The sequence below is a fragment of the Mauremys reevesii genome, linkage group 1 (assembly GCF_016161935.1).
Source record: "Mauremys reevesii isolate NIE-2019 linkage group 1, ASM1616193v1, whole genome shotgun sequence".
Lineage (NCBI taxonomy): Eukaryota > Metazoa > Chordata > Testudines > Geoemydidae > Mauremys > Mauremys reevesii.
Genome location: NC_052623.1, coordinates 113,046,196 through 113,065,679, shown reverse-complemented (window position 1 = coordinate 113,065,679; position 19,484 = coordinate 113,046,196). Strand labels below are relative to the sequence as shown.

General features: G+C 41.0%; 1 protein-coding gene across 1 annotated transcript in view; it reads left to right on the top strand.

Moving 5' to 3' along the window:
* Positions 1-17,938, top strand: part of TUBGCP3 (tubulin gamma complex associated protein 3) — a 110,066-nt gene extending 92,128 nt beyond the window's left edge. The window contains exons 18-22 of the mRNA XM_039481021.1: positions 9,789-9,877; positions 10,032-10,163; positions 11,796-11,936; positions 12,891-13,007; positions 17,544-17,938. Of these exons, the coding sequence (XP_039336955.1) occupies positions 9,789-9,877; positions 10,032-10,163; positions 11,796-11,936; positions 12,891-13,007; positions 17,544-17,702 (638 nt within the window). The 3' untranslated portion in view covers positions 17,703-17,938. The remainder of the gene's footprint in view (positions 1-9,788; positions 9,878-10,031; positions 10,164-11,795; positions 11,937-12,890; positions 13,008-17,543) is intronic.
* Positions 17,939-19,484: the final 1,546 nt, after the last annotated feature.

Below are 19,484 nucleotides of genomic sequence, written 5' to 3'. Positions count from 1 at the left end.
GTGAAGGAAAGATAGGAAGAAAGAAGCCAATATGGCTCCATCAGGAGTTCTTTAATGACCTGAAAATCAAAAAGGAATCCTACAAAAGTAGAAACATGTCAACTTGCTAAGCATGAATACCAAAGAATAACAGAAGCACGTAGGATCAGAATCAGAAAGGCTAAGGCAAAAAAATGAATTACACCTAACAAAAGATATCCAAGGCAATAAGAAAAGGCTTTATAAATACATTGGGAGCAAGAGAGAGATGAGAGAATATGTAGGCCCTCCCTGCTTGGTGGGGAAGGAGAGCTAATAACAGATGACATCAAAAGGGCTGAGGTATTCAATGCATATTTTGCTTTAGTGTTCACTTAAAAAGGTAAATTTTGACCATATACTTAACACAATTAATATTAACAGCAAGGAGGAAGGAACACAAGTAAAATAGAGAGAGAACAGGTTAAAGAATATTTAGATAGGTTAGATGTAGTCAAGTTGGCAGGGTCTGATGAAATTCACGTTAGGGTACGTAAGGAACTAGCTGAAGCAATCTTGGAACCGTTAGTGATTATCTTTGAGAACTCATTGGGGGACTGGAGAAGGTAAATATAGTAACTATCTTTAAAATGGAGAGCAAAGAGGACCTTGGAAATTATAGACCAATCAGCCTTACTTGGACACCCAGCAAGATTTGGAACAAATGATTAACCAATCAGTTTGTAAGCACCTAAAGAATAATAGGGTAATAAGTAATAGCCAATATGGATTTGTCAAGAACAAATTATGCCAGACCAACCTAATTTTCTTCTTTGACAGGGTTACTGGACTAGTGGAGAGGGAGGAGGAAAGCTGTTGACTTGAGAGAGCTTGATTTTTAGTAAGGCTTGCTAGTCTCATACGGAAACTAGGGAAATATGGTCTAGATGAAGTTACTGTAGGGTGGATGTGTAGTTGATTGAAAGACCATACTTAGAGTAGTTATCAGTGGTTTGCTGTCAAACTGGGAGGATGTATCTAGTGGGGTGATTCAAGGGTCTGTCCTGGGTCCAGTTCTTTTCCCCAACGCTTTTAGCAATAATTGGATAATGGACTGGAGAGTATGCTTATAAAGTTTGTGGATGACTTCAAGCTGGGAGGGGATTCTGGCATTTGGAGGACAAGTTAGATTTCAAAATAACCTCGACAAATAGAAGAATTAGGCTTAAATCAATAAATACAGTAGAAGGGAAAAATCAAATGCACAAATACAAAAATGTGAAACAATTAATTCAGCAGTAGTACTGCTGAAAGGGATTTGGGGGTTATAATGGATGACAAATTAAATATGAGCCAACAACAATGTATTGCAGTTGTAAAAAAGACTAATAATTCTGGGGCATTTTAAAAGGAGAGTCGTATGTAAGACAGAGGAGGTAATTGTCCCACTCTACTCAGCACTGGCGTGGCCTCAGCTGAAGTAGTGTGTCCAGTTTTGGGTGCCATGTTTTAGGAAAGATGTGGATAAACTGGAGAGTCCAGAGGAAAGCAACAAAAATGATACGTCAGGTTTTCTAATCCTTTTTATGTTGAAAGACTAAACAACTGGGTATGTCTAGTTTTGAAAGAAAACAATTGAGTGGGGACCTACTAATCTTCAATGTGTTAAGGGCTGTTATAAAAAGGATGGTGATCTCCGCTGAAGAAATAAAAGGCTTAATCTGCAGCAAGGGAGATTTAGGTTAGTAGGCAAACATTTCTAATTATGAGGACAGTTAAGTACTCAAGGGAGGTCGTGGAATCCATATCATTGGAGGTTTCTGGGAACAGGTTGGACAAATATCTGTCAGGGATTGTCTGGGCATAGGGAGCTGAACAACATAACTTCTCAAAGTCACTTCCACCCTATGTTTCTTTGATTCTGTCTACCAACTCTAGAAGCATATGTTGTATCTCACTAGAGAGCTGGAACCTCCTCTTTTAATTAATGATTTCTAGGCTCCATCATGAGGACTAGCTGTTACTGGTACAAGACTGAATATTGATGGTCCTGGGCCTTGTGCCAAGGTAACTTTTCAGGAAGATTCCATGTTTGGTGTGAAAGGCAGGAGAATAGCAAAAGTCTTTTTTTTTTTTTTTTTTTCCCCCCTCAGGTTTTTTTTTGTTTTGTTTTTAATGTTGGCTGTTTGAAGGAACTCAGTTTTGGAGCAAGTCCTGTTTGGAGGAAATTGTTTCACTAGTTTTTGAAGCAGGCAGGTAGCGGCTGGAGTTCCCTTTCACTCCCCCAAGCCTGCCCAGCACTGCGCTGTCCCTGGTGCTGGTCTCCTGCTCTGGAGACAAACCTTACCCCATGAAGGTCTGGGACAGACTGCCTGCTGCTATTCTGGGCAGCCTTTATATATGGCCCAGCTGAGCCCTGATTGGCTCTCAGTAAGCCCTTCCCTGATTGGCTGCCGGCCTGCGCAGCCTCTCCGGCCTCCTCTAGCCCCCTCTCACATGGGGGTGGGGCAGGCACCCCACCACACTCTTGTATATATTAGGATTTTCTAAAAGACATCTTTTCTAAATCTATGGGTTACAATGTATAGGATGTTCCTACTCAGCAGATGCTATTTTTTTCTTGTTAAGTCTTCAGTAACTTTGATCACTTAGAGTGCTGTGAAACACATTGGCTTAATCTAAATCAATAATAACGTTGAGTCTGTCAAGTCCTTTTCCTTTGACCTTCCCAGGATGCCCTTTCTTTCTTGTCTCTCTTGGGTTGCAAGTCCCTCAGGATAAGGACCAGCTTCCTTTTGTCTCGTACAGTGCTGGTGTTTAATGATCTGTTTAACAATTCTCAGAAGATTTTGGAAAAGACCCAGAAGGCCCTAAAGGAATGAAACCGTGGCTTAAAAATGTGTGCACATGGCTGGTAGCAAAATATACTGGAGTTTTAATCAGACCTCTGCCATTGGCTGCCCTTTATGTATTTCTAGAATAGTATCACTTTTGGAGTCTAAGTGCTACACTCAGCAATATAGAGTCACACAACACTGTCCATAAATGGCATCCCAGTGTGTTCTCCTATTTGTCTCTACCTGATTCGCCAAAGCTTTCTTTACCATGTCTTTTGATTTTTGGGATTATTTTACTTTTGTAAGTGTAAGTAATTCCTTGTCTTCACGTATAGCAAGTAGAATGTGCCAAAGAGGTGGGTTTTGTAACATACTCTCTAAAAAGCGACAGAGTCCTGTGGCACCTTATAGACTAACAGACGTATTGGAGCATAAGCTTTCACCCATGACTCTTAGTCTGGATCTGTAAAAAGCGACAAACACGGCTTCCCCTCTGATACTCTCCAAAATAATCTTTGGTAGTTTTAACTTGCTTGGTAGGTTGTTCCATAGTTAGGTATCCTTGACTGAGAGTGCCTTATTTTCAGTTCTCTCAAACTTTGGTCTAGGCTTTGTTAGATGCATTGTTCCAGAAGAGTGCAGCTGTCTTGGGAGGGTAATGGATGGAGAGTCGTTCTTTAATGTAGCCCAGTTCTGACCCATTGTGGTCCTTAAAGATTAAGAGGGTAAAACCTTAAACTGACACCAGAAGCAAACTGAAAGCCAGTGGAGAGTGCAGTATATGTTTTCTCAACAATTTGTCCTGGTGTGGAGATGTGCTGTTGTGTTGTCCATCTTCAGCTTTAGACACAATGTATTATAATCCAGTCTGGGAGATTCACAGTGCATCAACTTCTATGGCCAGATCATCATCCAAGAGAAAGGAGTGTGTTTCCTTAAAAAGCTGCAGAGGGAAGATATAGTATTAATAATTTGCTCTAACATAGTGAGCTACTAACACTTAGCTATGCCTTTCAGCTTCTATTCCCTATGATATGGGTAAATATCAGTATCCCCAATTTACAGATGGAGACCCTCATGGTTGGAGAAGGTAAATGACATGCCCATTGTCATACACAGTCTGTGCTGGAACTCCAATACTGTCTTTCAATATAATGCCTATTCCCATAGGTCAGAGTGCTGCCCACACTGACTCTAACTTGGAGCATAGAGGTCACAGGGGTACTGTTGGACTCCAGGTCTGCAGGAGAAACTCCAAACAATAACAGGTCTAATCAATAAACTTTTAAGCCCATAGAACATAAGTGGACACTCAGACACCTGGCCCCAGCACTCATCCATCCCACTCTCTCCATTTCCTTCTCTATGAAATGGCACTTCACAGTCACTTACCTACCCCAGTTACCTCTTGCTTAGTGGAAAGCTGATGCTCTGTTTTGTCATTCTCATTTTTTGGTTTGAGGGAGCAAGAATGCAGATAACATAAATAGCCTTTTTTAAATGTATTACAAAGAAAAAAGTTAAAATTGACGTGAAAACTAGAAAAATCTTTAGTTCTTAAATTTTCTTTTTACTGGGAAGAAGTCCACTTGTTTTTTGTCAAATCCTTTCCCCTGGGAGCCTTTCTTACCCTCCCAGTCTTTTTGTGATCAGTTTCTTGTAGATAAAAATTGGATTATTCTCCTTAATGTTTAAAATTCAACCCAAATTAATCCTGCTCTTAATCTCAGAAATTTACACAGACATAGGAGGAATAGATATAAAAATGAACACAACAGGGGAATAGCAAAGTGAGGAAAATAGGAGTCTGTTTATTGTCAGGCTTTGAACTTACCTAATGTGGGGTTCATGGCTTTGCAGCTGACTTCAACATTCACAGCTTTGGTCCTTTGGCTGAAACAGTTATCACCTTCATCAATTCATAGACAATCTGCCCAAGTAGCATTAGGGGGAGTTGAAATCCATAATGGCAGAGGGTCAGCTGACTGCCTGTACCTCGGACTTGTGGGACCTGGAGATTGTAAGTAAGTTTCAATCCCTTCCCAGGGTTCACCCCAGCCCCATTCTTTTTCAGGGACCCGTCTCTCATAAGAGACTGTTAGAACAAGACGCAGACTCCCTTCAGTTGTACTGGGATCAGTGGCAAACATGCCCTTAGTGTTCTGAACTGGGGTGTGTGTGTAATTCCGCCTACTTTCTGATTCCAAGGAACAAAGGGGGTTGGCTCTGCATCCTGGACCTTAAATATATCAACACCATCTGCTGTTTCAAATTCAGCTTGGTAATTCTTATCTCTGTAATCCATTTTTTAGATCTGTAGGACTGATTCATGGGCTCAGCCTGCAAGATACCTACTTACATATATCAATCCACCCAGCTCACAGAAAGTACCTCAAATTCCTAGTAGGAACATCCCACTACTAGTTCAGGGTTGGATCTTGCCCTTTGGTCTTTCTATGGCACCAAGGGTTTTCATCAAGTGTCTGGCAAGTAATGGTCTGGCAGTTCATCCAAGGAGACAAGAAATCCAGGTCTACGCACACCTTGACAACTGGTTGTTTTGAGGAAGATGACCACAAGTGACCAGCTTGTTTTCATGTAATTGTAAAGCTTTGCTTTGCTAAGTCTCAAAGTCAATGGACAGGAATCCACATTGACTCTGACTTGGAGCATACAGTTCACAGGAGCACTATTGGATTCCAGATCTGCAATTTCCTCTCTCAGAAAACAGAAAGTATTCCACTTCAGGCTTTCTCATCTCAATACTACCCCTCCTTATTACAACAGCATAATCCAGATAGCCCAGAAGAAAAGTCCCAAACATGTAGTCCATTTCTAAGGTCCTTCATTTTCAGTTTTTTACTGAAAAAATCCCGGGTTTTACAAAAGCCATTATTTATTTTTTTTACTGATTTTTTTTTTCTCCTGAATTTTGGACCACTGAAATACTGATGTTTTAAGAAAATCTAATGCATTACATTAAGTAAATGTGTTTTGTTAATAATTTAGTCTAAGTATAAATGCAAGGCTGTGTTAAAGTAAGGCAATATAATGGAAGACACACATTCATGTGTGCATATATGTATATACTGTTAATATACAGTTCGCGAAGTAAACCACAGCCTTAAACTGTTTTTATTTTCAATACTCTTACTTTTCATTGTTGCTTTTTTCCTGCCCTTGCATCCCCCAGTATTAACCCTAACATTTACCCAGAAAAAGTTGAAGTTTAAACAAAATAAAAACTGAAAATGAAGGGCCTTATTCATTTTTCACCCTAATGCAAGCAGTCATTAAAACTCAAGACATCTCATCCCTTGATTCTCTACATACCACATGCCAGTGCCTTCAACCGTGCCTGGACTCTCAGTCCTCTCCTGTCTTTGTACCAGGACTGCAACACCACTCTTTCCATTGGGAACCTCCACAGCCTCTCTACTGGGAGCATCTTTGCCATGCCATGCCTAGTATCTTCCTCCACACCTAGGCTCTTTGTCTGTCCTCTTCCATTGGTTTTCCAGGACAGCCATTCCAGTTAGAATGCAACACCGCTCTTCCCACCAGGAAGCCCCACAGGCTCCTTACTGGGAGAGCATCCTTCACTCCCCCTGACACTTTCATGGTTCATCTTGGTCCAGCTCTCTGGCTCTGGAACTGATAGCAAGTAAACTCCTCCTCTGCTCCTCTTCAGCATTCTTCGGCCCTTGACTCCAACTGTCTGGCTTAGAGCCAACAGGCAACTCTGCTGCTGCTTCTCCCTTCAACTTTCCAGATTGGGGATGCCAACCAGCAAACCCTTCTAGCTGCTCTCTTTGCCTTCTGTCTTCCACCAGCAAACACTTTCTGCTTCCTCCTGGGACCTTCTCTGGTCCCCCTTGTCTTTGATAGCTCTCACCTGCCCTTCCTGAATGAGCCAGTCTGCTCTGACTCAGTGGAACTCTGTCTCACTAAGTGTCTCTGTTATCCTTTTTAGCTGCTTAGGTGCTGCCTTGTCTTCTTAATTGGCCAAACAAGAGCATCTGCTCTGGCACAAAGGAGCTGGATGTATTTCATTTTTTGGGGCTAGCTACTCTGTGACAGCATTCCTGTCTCTTCTTTAGGAATCCCCAGAACAAGTGCTGACAGACAATTCCTCAGCTGAACATTATGTCCACAGGCAAGGGGGAGCATGATCATCCCGACTCTGTCACGAAGCTATATGTCTATGGAATTGGTGCATTCTGAACCAAATCACGCTGGAGACTCTGCACCTTCCTGGCCTTCAAAGCACCATAGAAGATCAGGTCAACAACCACAAGTGGTCTCTCAAAACTTTTGCAAAATCGGGATTACCAAAAGTAGACCAGTTGGCAACAGACCAGAACAAGCAGTAGCAGACATTCTGTTCCAGTGGGGCTTCAAGTCCAGGCTCCGTGACAGACTCCTTCCTTATCCCTTGGCCACCAGAGTTGGTGTATGCCTCCTTACCAATCCCCATGATACTGGGGGTCCTGAGGAAACTGAGACTAGATGCACGATCCACAGTTATTGTAGTGTAACTAGCTGTTCTTTCTTAGTGATGGTTTACACAGATTCCATTCTTTGTGGCTACCAGGCACATTGTCTGATTGTTTTGAAGTAAGTAATAGGGTTCTACCTAAACAATGACTGCCAGACAGCCCTGCCAGAACTGGCATCCAACATGGAAGGCTCTGCTAAGAAATAGTGTTGCGTAAGTGTGTGGATCAAGTTCCACATAGCTGCTCTACAAAGTTCAGCTATGACTGTTCCTCACACAGCCCTATTAATACTATATTATGATCCCAAGAATGAGGGGACTCCTGTACTGGGAGAAAAACTATGCATGAGGCCTTTGAGGAGTCTTGTCACTGCAGAATGGGAAAACAGTGTGACCCTAGTGGGGGGTGGGGGGAGAAGAAGGGGAGTGTGTGATGTGAAGATATTACTTGCAAACAGAACCTTATGGAACTGATAATATCCGGATTGTTTCAGGACTAACAAATAATCCCTTATCGCTGAGTTTGATGAAGTTAAGAGAGATGGTGAAATGTCCAAAGAGAGAACTTCTTCCATTTAGCTTTATATGTCAATCTGATTGAAGGTTTTCTCCTTCAAAGAACAATGTTCTGAACTTCAGCTGAATAGCTTCAATCATCCAGTCAGCATCCAGGCTGTCAGGTGTAACAGTGCTAGATCCGGGTGTAGGATCAAACTGTCATTCTGGGAGACTGTGTCGGGCAGGAATGGGTAGTAAGGTGATCAGACGCTGTATTGAGAGGTTCACCAGGTCCATATACCAGAACTGCATGACTCATGCTGAGGATATTGTAATCTTGCTTCTCTGAGATGTGTTGTCCAGGTGGATTGTATAATCTGCCCTCCTTCCCTGCTCCTGTGGAGTTCTAATCCTGTGGGATTTTGTATTGGTGAAGGAAATGAGGCACGCAGGTACAGCTCCAATAGAAAGTGCTGGCCAAAAGAATCTGATCTCACACTTGTGACAACACACCTTGAAGAACCACCATTACTGTGGGGTAAGTAACCATTCTTTCCTTCCTGGCTGGGAGGTTGGATTCTTCCCTAATATCCAACACATCTATTTGGGCTGGAGGCTGGCAACAGGATTTTCCCCAGAGTGACCACACTTTTCAGCCTACAAATTCTGTAAACAAAGAAACTGAATATACCTGTTTGTCCTGTCTCTTTGTGCTCCCACATACTTTGGTCAGGGGGGAGCAAATTGATACAATATGTATTAAAAAACAAAGTAGCAGAAGCAGCCATTTCATATAAAACTAGTTAATCAATTCTGGCTCCACGTCCTTGTTTGAGCTCATTGTTGCTTTTATAGCTTTATTTAGTCACCATCCATAAAATAGATGAGATGTAACAGTCAGTGTTTAATTAAACACTTTTAGTGTTTTTAACTGGACAGTAAAATCAAGCTATCTTTTTTTCCCTCTTTGCCATTTAAAGAAAAAAATAGTGTTCCCTCTGAGGCTTTTCTGGTGACTATTCATTTAAGAGATTTGTTTTTTATTTGACTCCTCACATGCATTAATGTAATGTGCTAGGAATAGTTTATGTACAAAGAAGTTAAGAGTGAAGAGCCAGAGGTGGTACTCATTGGTAGACCTTCAAATTTTGTGATGGTTTTATAAGCTCTCAAAGTGTTGTTGTGTTTTTTATTGCCCACCACCACAGTCTGAACTTGTCCTTAACTCATTTCAAAGTTTCATATTTTTCTTGGGTGGCAAGACCACCTTGCAGTTAATGAAATGTCATTTCTTTAATCTATCACATTACTTATATAATCCCATTAGTGTAGTAGCTGAGCATCTCAGTCTTTCATGTATTTTATTCTCACATCTACCTGACATGGTAGAGAGGTGCTATTATCCCTATTTTTACAGATGGACAACTGAGGCAGTGGGACACTTAGTGATTTGGTCATGCAGGAAGTTTGTGATGGAGCAGAGAGTTGAACCCATGACTCCTTAGTTCCAGGCTAGTGCACTAAACACTGGACCATCCTTCTCTTTTTTTGCCTCAAAATATGTGAGAGCGCGCAAATATTTCATGCACGGTATGCAGAAGAATTTAAAAACAAACAAACAAAAAAAACAAACCCCACCACAAGGAGAGTAAGTGTTTGTTCGAGACATTGAGATGTAAGATTTTCATATTTAAATATTGCATGCAGTTACAATGCATTTCTTTCTGTCTTTTGGATTTGAGAAGCAAAAGGCTTTTACATACTGCAAAGCCATAAAACACTATATGATTAGACATCTGGTTCCTTATTTGTCTTACATTGCATAGAAATTCATTAGAGAAAGATATTTACCCAAGTATTACTAACTAGTATTAAAGCTAGTGATGAAGACTGTCTTGCTATAGCGTACTTAGTATGTTGGATAAAACAATATTAATACACCGGCTTGTGTATGTCTGTTCTTTGTTTTAAAGTATAAACTCTGGATTTTTTTACAGAGCTTTCTGGGGTGCTGCATCAGTGCCACGTTCTGGCATCAGAAATGGTCCATTTCATTCATCAAATGCAGTATTACATTACATTTGAGGTACATTTTATCCATCTAATTTGTTACTGTTAAAAAGGAAGAATAGTCACATTTAATAACGAAGGTGACTTATGTGTCTTCTATTTAGAGTAGAAGAGTAACTATATAATCTATCAAATATAAAACAGCTCAGCCCTGGATCCTTGTTTTCTAGGTACTTGAATGTTCATGGGATGAGCTCTGGAACAAGGTCCAACAAGCACAGGACTTAGATCACATCATCGCTGCTCACGAAGTTTTCTTGGACACAATCATCTCTCGCTGTTTGTTGGATAGCGACTCCAGAGTAAGCCTTTTTCTTTGTATAAAATCGTAGCTATGTTATGTCAGCTCATGCTTTTATTTTATATATATTACAGTAGCACCTAGAGTTCTTCCCCTGGGATCAGAGCCTTATTGGACTAGGTGCTGTACACAATCCATACACTGAATCCTCTTCTCCAGCTACCCCTTTCTTTAAGTGACTTCCTCTGTTCACATGGCTTCCACCAACTCTAGGCTGATGGTTCAGATCTACCACCCCACCCCTAATTTGTCTGCCTCTGTCCAGTCCTGTATCTCAGCCTGTCTAACATCTCCAGGATGTCTTGCCATCAACTTAAACTTTGCAGGGCCAAAACTGAACTCTTTGTGGCCCCCCCAACCCTGTCTTTCTGTGTCACCGATCACAGGATTGAGTGACAAGAATGAAGATAGTGTCCATGAAGTATCCTTTTAACTCCCACTCCAGCATCATTCTGACCATGTCTGACACGCACACAGCTTTGAGTCCCTCCACTACCATCTCCCCGACACCAAATACAAGCTTCTGATTAGACCTCATTGGGAAAAAAGGGAAGAAATTGTAAATTAAATCCATAAATATTTACATGCTCTGTATCTTACCACATTTCTCCACATGCTGGTTCCCATCTCTGTTGCATATTTGTCCACTTCTCTCACAAGAATCTTCACACCTTCCTCTGTGCATCCTTTTATGTGTGGAATACCCTCTGCAGACTAGAATGTGAAACCACTACCCTCTCCTCTTTCAGATACCTTCTTACGACTTGTTCTTCCATGATGCTTATGGGAATCTGCCAACAGATAACTACTAGATAGATAGCCAGTACAGACTTCAGATGTTTCTTACCTTTTTGATCTATGTAAATCCCTGTTCTCATTACCATTGCCCTCATCTCCTCTCATATTCATTTCAATGGAGTAATCCACCCACTTGTTGCATCTTGCCTTGATTATATTGTAAACACTTTGGGGTGGGTACCATATTGTTTTGTATAGCACATAACACACTGGGAGCCTTCAAGCAGTACTGTAATGCAAATAATTATTTCCTTGATGGGCCAATTAGCCATAAAAGCTGCTTTTGAATTGGAAAAGGGCAATAGCAGAGCAAAGCGCTTTATGTTAAAAAATCAGTTGTTTTACACAGCTAGTAGGAGCTGTACAACTGGTAAGAATTTTAAAAGAATCTTTTAGGAGAACCAAGAGGAACTGCAAAATGTTCTCGCTTTCCTTCTTTCCAGACTTCCTGTAGCCGTAACATAATTATTTTGGACCTAGGGGTGGACTATTGGCCACCTGTTTTACTCCACTCCTTCCCTTAATGTTCTTAACCATTGTGATAATCTTCAGATAGAAAAGTGGGTCACTTGGCTTGCATTTGGGGTGCATATGCAGGCACAGAGCTTGAGATGATGCATGTTGCTATTGCAATATGGACTGGCCCTTTTTGGTTCCAGTAAGAAGTGTATTAATGTTTCTCCTGCATCTGGGTTTGCTGCATAGTTGTGGTCTAGGTTACCAATTTGCTTCCAGCTAAATAATTCTTTAGAATCTCAACAAATGTAACAGTAGCTTTAAAATCCTCTTTATATCCAAAATTTGCTTTTTTTACCCTTTCTGAATCTTCTCACAGACACTTCTTAACCAGCTTCGAGCCATTTTTGATCAAATCATTGAGCTTCAGAGTGCTCAGGATGTAATGTACAGAGCTGCTTTGGAGGAGCTGCAGCTGAGGTTGCAGTTTGAAGAGAAAAAGAAGCAGCGTGAACTTGAGGTACAGTAAGACTGGCAGTGCAATGTATTATGGGTAAGGCTACGATTTTATCACGGTTATTTTTAGTAAAGATCACAGACATGTCACAGGCAATAAACAAAAATACACAGAAGCCTGTGACCTGTCCCTGACTTCTGCTTTAAAATAACTGACAAAAGGGGAAGGAAGGGCTAGGAACTGTGGGGGGGCCCTGGCCGTCCTGGGGCTCAAGTGGAAAATGTCATGGAGGTCTCTGGGAATCATGGATTCAGTGTCTTCAGTGACCTCCATGACATGATCTTAGCCTTAATTATGAGTGGCAATTATTTGAGACAGATGGAAGAACAGTGCACTTTTTAATTTAAAGTGGATGTGTTTTTTAAGACAAAACAAACATCCAAGGTTGTTAGGTACCTTTGCCAAAAGTAAAAAATATAGTCAGAGAGAGAATGTATCAGCAGCTTCCACACACTCCATAGAAGGTTAAATAGAAGGATTGCAGGGTGTCTTAGAAGTCAGCCATTTTTGAGACGTTTCAGACTGAGGAGTGAGGAGTAGGTTCAGAGCTCTGAACCCCTCATGGAAAATGTCTTGCCTAAACCTAAAAGTCAAATCCTTTTCCCTCCCACCATACACATACATTCAATTGGGAGAGCAGATATGTGATGAAACCAGCTCATTCCTAAACACACACAAACTTATGGAATTCTCATTTACCATTGTCTATCTCTTATAATAATTCTTGGCAAGTACATTTTATAACTTGTCACCTTTTGTAGATTCATTAACACAACTTGCTAGTTATATTTGCTGCATAACCAGTGTGAAGGGTTTGACAGTCACAGTATGAGAAGCTGAATATGTGGCTTGTTATGATGAATTTCGATGTATGAACATGTCAGTTTAGTCCAGTTGGTAGCTGGACCCATAGTTTATAAATGTGAGGTTAAACATCTCTCTCACTTTGTTCTGTAGGGTGAGTGGGGAGTAACTACATCCGAAGAGGAAGAAGAGAACAAAAGGATTAGAGAGTTTCAAGAATCTGTACCAAAAATGTGTTCACAGCTGCGAATACTGACACATTTCTATCAGGTGACCTTCAGATTTATAAGAAGCAGCAAAGAATCCTGTGGCACCTTATAGACTAACAGACGTTTTGCAGCATGAGCTTTCGTGGGTGAATACCCACTTCTTCGGATGCATCCAAAGAAGTGGGTATTCACCCACGAAAGCTCATGCTGCAAAATGTCTGTTAGTCTATAAGGTGCCACAGGATTCTTTGCTGCTTCTACAGAACCAGACTAACACGGCTACCCCTCTGATACTTGCAGGGGCGGCTCTAGGCACCAGCAAAACAAGCTGGTGCCTAGGGCGGCAAAATGTAGGGGGCGTCCCCTGCCGCCGGGGAGGGCGGGAGGCTGGGCCGGTGGACCTGCTGCCGTCATGGCTGCGGCAGGTCGACCGGAGCCCGGGACGAGTGGACTTGCCGCAGGCATGACTGCGGCAGGTCAACCGGAGCCGCAGGACCACGGCACCCGCCGCAGTCATGCCTGCGGCAAGTCCACTCGTCCCAGGCTCCGGTCGACCTGCCGCAGCGGGAGCTCAACCGGAGCCGCGGGAAGAAGGGACCCGCCGCAGGACCGGGGAAGGGCGGCGCAGCGCACCGCGCTGCTTGGGGCAGCGTGATTTCTAGAGCCGCCCCTGGATACTTGACAGATTTATAAGGATTGTTTAATCTGTACCAAGACAATAAATTTGCCAGTTTTGTATACATTTGAGTTTCTAAAAATCAAAACTACCTGCAATTTCAATATGAATGTTTGTCCATAATCTGGATTTTTTTTGTTTTAAAACATTCATGTTAGCTAGTCCTCAATACAGTGTGTTTTGTCTTTTTATATATGTTTTAATTAATTCAAGGGTGGGTCCATGGAAAACATCAATCTTAGGAAAATTGATAGTTTGTAAGTGGATGATATTTGGGAACGTCTAGTAGCTGTTCTGTATGAGCTTTGAAAGCAAATTCTTTCTTACATGATAGACCATGATAGCCTCTTCTGTTAAGTCTCATACTTGTTTCATAATGGATTTAATAGATCTTTTAAAAGTAATCTTAATCAGCATAATCCCAATTGCATTCCATTTACCTTCCGAATCTTTGCAAATGATTACTACCCAAATAATTCTCTTAAAGAAACAGTCATTTTCTGTTCTTATTTTAGGGATGTTGAAATGGGTAGTGTTTGAGCAGCTAAGTGAAAGCATGCAGAGTCACATGCTGTGAAAAGAGAATTATTCAGGCTTACTCTTAATTAGTTACATTTTATTCCAAATGCACCATTCACTAAGGAAGCCAGTAGCTACATTTCAAGCAAAGCATTCCACAGGATTTTTTTTTAAAGAAATTAACGTTACTGTAATCTACCATAAAACGTTAGGGCCACACTTCTGTCAATTTACGAAGGTCAGGAAATTGACTGTCAAGGATGGATTTTCAGTTTCAACTTGCCCTGTTGTGTCTATTTGTCAAAGCTCATCTGAAATGTTTCATCATGTACTTTTCTGAAACCCCCTGCAAAGTAGCACTGTGTAGGATAAGGACAGCATTTTTAGCTTTAACTATTCAAAAGCCAGTAAATAAAATCTAAAGTTAGATGTTGAAGATTACGGTGATCAGGGCCGGCTCCAGTGTTTTTGCGGCCCCAAGCGGCGGGGTGGGGAGGGAAAGCTGCGATCGGCAGCACTTCGGCGGCAGCTCTACCACTGCCACTTCATTATTCGGTGGCAGGTCCTCCCCTCCGAAAAGGACTGAGGGACCCGTCGCCGAAGAGCTGGATGTGCCGCCCCTTTCCGTTGGCAGCCCCAAGCACCTGCTTGCTGCGCTGGTGCCTGGAGCCAGCCCTGACGGTGATATCATCTTCATATTTTAATGCATGTTTCTAACTAAACTTGTTGGGCCAGTTCTCTCCCTTTTTGCTGTTTTATAATTTCCTACATGTTTAGTACATTAGATAAAATACAAGATGTTAAATGTAGACATATTAAATAAAAATAGATCAGTGAATTAGGGAGACAGCAGAGATTTCTTCTAAGTGAACCATGTTCTGCGTTTATACACCATTGTTGTTACCAGGACTGATGTATGCCTTAGACAATAAAACACGTATAGGGGTTTGTTTGTTTTTGCGACGCTAAGCCACCAGTAGTTCCACCTTTACTGCTTGCAAGGATGCATCGTGTCTACACTAGCTGTTCTGGCTGTTATAAACCTGTTCAGCGTGTCCTTGCACAGCACTCCTCCATCTTTTGCAATACCAGTTTCTGGGTATCTGGCTCATCGTTTCTGACCCAGGGCTCCAAAGCTGGGTTTGTGGTAGTAACAGCCATAGCTGGGAAGGTTCTGTACTAAATGCTTTTAAAAAGCAAATCTCAAAAATTAGCATTTCTAGTTTATGAAATTATTTTGTAAAATTAAATAATACCAGCGCCACCTAAAATACTGATGCTATTAAGGTTGTCCGGCACTTCCCAAGATCCTGTTTTGAGTTGCTTATAACTTTTTGTGAAATTTTAACCCTTTGGGCTGAAAATTTCCATGCTGGCTGTCTGGCTTGGGGTGAATTTCAGCCAAAGTGGTTCAGCTGTTTCTGAGAGGGAGGCTAGGTAAACATGTTCTGCCCACGTTTTTTAAAAAAAAATCTGGCAACCATATTTCAGAAGCTCTAGTGCTTCCATGCTTTGTAATTTGGTAGGGGAGTGGCATTTGTATCAGAGACATATCTCTTGTCATCCCTGTGAAAATCCATCTAAACTGGCCAAATTATAAGCCTTTGACAAACTGCAGTTCACGCATGCTCAATAAAGACCCCATAAAAGGTTTGCAGGTTAATTACCTGAAAAGACAAGCCAGTCTGTGAATCTACAAGGCACCTGCTTGCCACGCAGTTAACATCCAATGTGGGCACTGCTACAATTCACTTCAAGTTTTGTAGTATGTGTTGATGTCATCTGGGGATGAATCAGGATTATATAGTGAAGGAAACTGTTGGCTGTAGGACCCCTGCCTCATTTATTGTAGAATTTGGAATGTGTGTAGTGAATGAGGCAGAGGATTGCTGGAAGAGAAATGATGGTCTCAGTCTCAGGACAGTGATAGTGGTTGAAAGCCATCCCGGAGAACAAGATTCTATTCCTGTCTCTGTCAGGGAGTTCCTGTGTGATGCTGGCCAACTCACTTAATCCAAACTTTTCACAGGTAGACACTAATTGTGCATTCCTCATTTTCTGGGTGCCCAATTTGAAACCCTGGGTCTGATTTGCAGAAGTGCTGAGCACTCACAGCTGCGACTGAAGTCAGAGAGAGCCCTGCTTTGAACATATAAAATTTGCTACAGAAAAATCAGGTACTAGGTGTTGGTTGACACCTAAATTGACTGGATATTTTTGACCTTTATCTCTCTGTTTTAGCTCCCCATCAGTAACATGGGGATAATACCGCTCCCTCACCTCACAGAGGTGTTATGAAAATAAGTTTCTGAATCTTTGTGAAGCACTCAGACACTATAGAGATGTGCACCAGAGGAAAAGCCCAGGAGGAAATTAATTGATTTCAGAACAGAGTTTGAATATTGTGTAGTAAATAAGGCCTAGGGCTACCCATTCAAGTATGAGGAGAAGACATATGTTGAATTAAGTGAGCACTGTCTGTTCTGTGCAAACGAGGCAGGGACCTGTGGAAAAAAAATAGTGTGTGATCATGTAATTAGCATCTTATAATGCATATGCACAAGGGGAGTGAATTAAGCTTTCGCAGGTTAAACTTAGTTCTGATATTTACTAACTTTTGAGTGTTTGACTTCACAACTATAATCAAGCTAGTTTAACAGTTTTTTCTGTGAGATTATAAATAAAACATTTTTAAAACAGGCAAAATCTTGAGTGCATGCACTGCAGCTAACGGAACACAATTTATGTGCATATAGTTACATAAACTGCAGTAGCTCAAAGCAGAAAAGTAATTGATAGTATAAGAAACATTGTAAAATCATAGAATATCAGGGTTGGAAGGGACCTCATGGTCATCTAGTCCAGCCCCCTGCTCAAAGCAGTACCAATCCCCAACTAAATCATCTCAGCCAGGGCTTGGTCAATCCTGACCTTAAAAACCTCTAAGGAAGGAGATTCCACCACCTTCCTAGGTAAAGTAGCTGCTGAATGGGTTGCAGGAGAACCAGTTGCAATGGTGTAGCTGCAACATCAGTGCTTTCATGCTGCAATGACACTGGTGCAGGATACAAAGCTGAAGAGGCTTCTCAGAATAAGTAGGGCCCAAATGTCTTAAGAGCTTTTGCTGTTGCTGTTATAGGTTTTCTATATTTAACTTCAGTCATGAAGTCCTGGTATATAGCTGTGGATTTGTTATACTTTGGTTTTACAGAAGTACAAAACTATCTCCACTTGATTTGTGAACTACTAGTTAAACATTATGCTTGCCCTTCCTTTGGGAGTCCCCTATTCCTTTAATACGGTGCTACCATTCAGATCCTTAGTTTGTCAACAAATACCATTCCACACGAATGCACCATCTGTACATTCTGGTGAATCTCTTATTTTTCCCTTTTCATTCAGGGCATTGTGCAACAGTTTTTGATCTTACTGACAACCAGTTCCGATGAAAGCCTTCGATTTCTTAGCTTTAGATTGGACTTCAATGAACATTATAAAGCAAGAGAACCAAGACTTCGTATGTCTTTGGGCACTAGAGGGAGACGCAGCTCACATATGTAAAGCAACTTCTAATGACTGTTCCTGGATTTCGGAAGGATGTTAAACCTGGTATTGGACAAGGCAGTCAATGTCTACATACTAAAACCAAATGGCATGCAATAGGTGTCTATCATTTCTTCAGGCAATATGTTTTCAGTCGTGATTGTGTGACACTACGGGACAGAGAGCAAAAAAGTCTTGTTTTTTACATTGACGTTTGTAATATTACAAAATTAAATGGGCTGGTTTAAACTGTTCCAACTGATCTGCTGAATCTTCCTCTTAATGAAGACCATATTTTATTTGGGGCTTTTTAAGCTCTCTTCACTGTAACGTACATTTGTCTCCAGGAAATCACATCTTAGTTTGTTTCAGAAGGCACTGTTTCCTTTTTTAACAGTAAAATAAGAGGGCGTTATTTTTTCTATATATATTTGTTCTATTGGGATATCGCTTTTGTTATAGCCAAGAGATTTGGATCGAGACCTAATATCCTTAGGAAAAACATTTTACTATACTGATTTTTCAGTGTTGTGATGTATTTGTGTGAGAAACTTTGTATCCTGGTATGTAAACTTTACATACATTTTTAATTTTTTTCTCTCTTCAAGGATAACATTTTCAAAATTTTGATTTATTATTCCAGGCAAATTCTGCTACTATACAAAAGCAAATTACAGGAACATAACAGGTGTGACATGTATCACATAATATAGCATCCTAAAAATAGACGTTAAAACCTCAGTGCTATCCCAAGTGAAGTAAAGAAATGTGTAAATATGGATAGAAGTGAATGAAGTATTTTGTGGTCAAAATATGATTAGAAAGAAATTGACTTGGATAATGAAGACTACTTATTTCTTTCCTTGCCTATTTTTCCATTGTAAATATTTATATATTGCTGTCCAGATGTTAGGGGGAAATGGTTTTTGTAAAGATGTCATTATATCAAGTCATTTAAGTATCCATTTATTATGTTCCACAAGTAAAAGCTTAGAAAAATAAAAACACAACTATCTTTCAAATACTTTGCTGGTTTTTGTGACTGAAAAATGACACATTTTTGGAGAAGGTGGAAAAAGGGTAAACTGCATACCAATGTGCATAGATCTTTTTAAATTACAAAATCCCTGTCCATAGCAGGTCTTGGTATGCTCACATCAACTAAGATCACAATTCTACAAAGAGTTATAACATACAAATAATTACACTGAAATCCCAATAGCCCAGTCCCATAACAAATCAACCAATGTGATCAAAGCACTTGATCATGTACTCCAAAGCTTGCCTCTTTCCCCTTCTCTTCCCCTCTCTGAACATCTGGGGAAACAGCCGGCCTACGTTGCATGCGGTAAAGCCCCTTTGTCTATCAAGTTTGGGCTACTTTGGATCAAGAGGAAGAAAATTCCATTGTTGAGAATGCCCTGTCACACAACAGCCTTGCCTACTCTAAACATTGGTGCTTCAGTTCAAGCTCCTCCACTGACTGTGTAGTGGTGTCAGTGGGGAAAGGTCCTTCAGATAAGGAGGTCGTTCAGGTCATCAGCCAAGAGGAGTATGGGCCTAAATCACAAGTTGTGGTACAAAGGTCATTCAGCTCCAGTACCTGACAGAGACAGCTAAAGCACTGAGCAAAGATGACGTAAAGTTTTTCCATTTTCAGTATTGTCCTGGTCCTATGACCACAGTTCAGCCTCAATCATCAGGTTGTTTTTTTCTTCAAAACCATAAATTTGCCCCACAACAGGAGGCACTTGAAATAGAAATGAATTGAGGAGACAGTGAATTAATCGGAATGTCAAC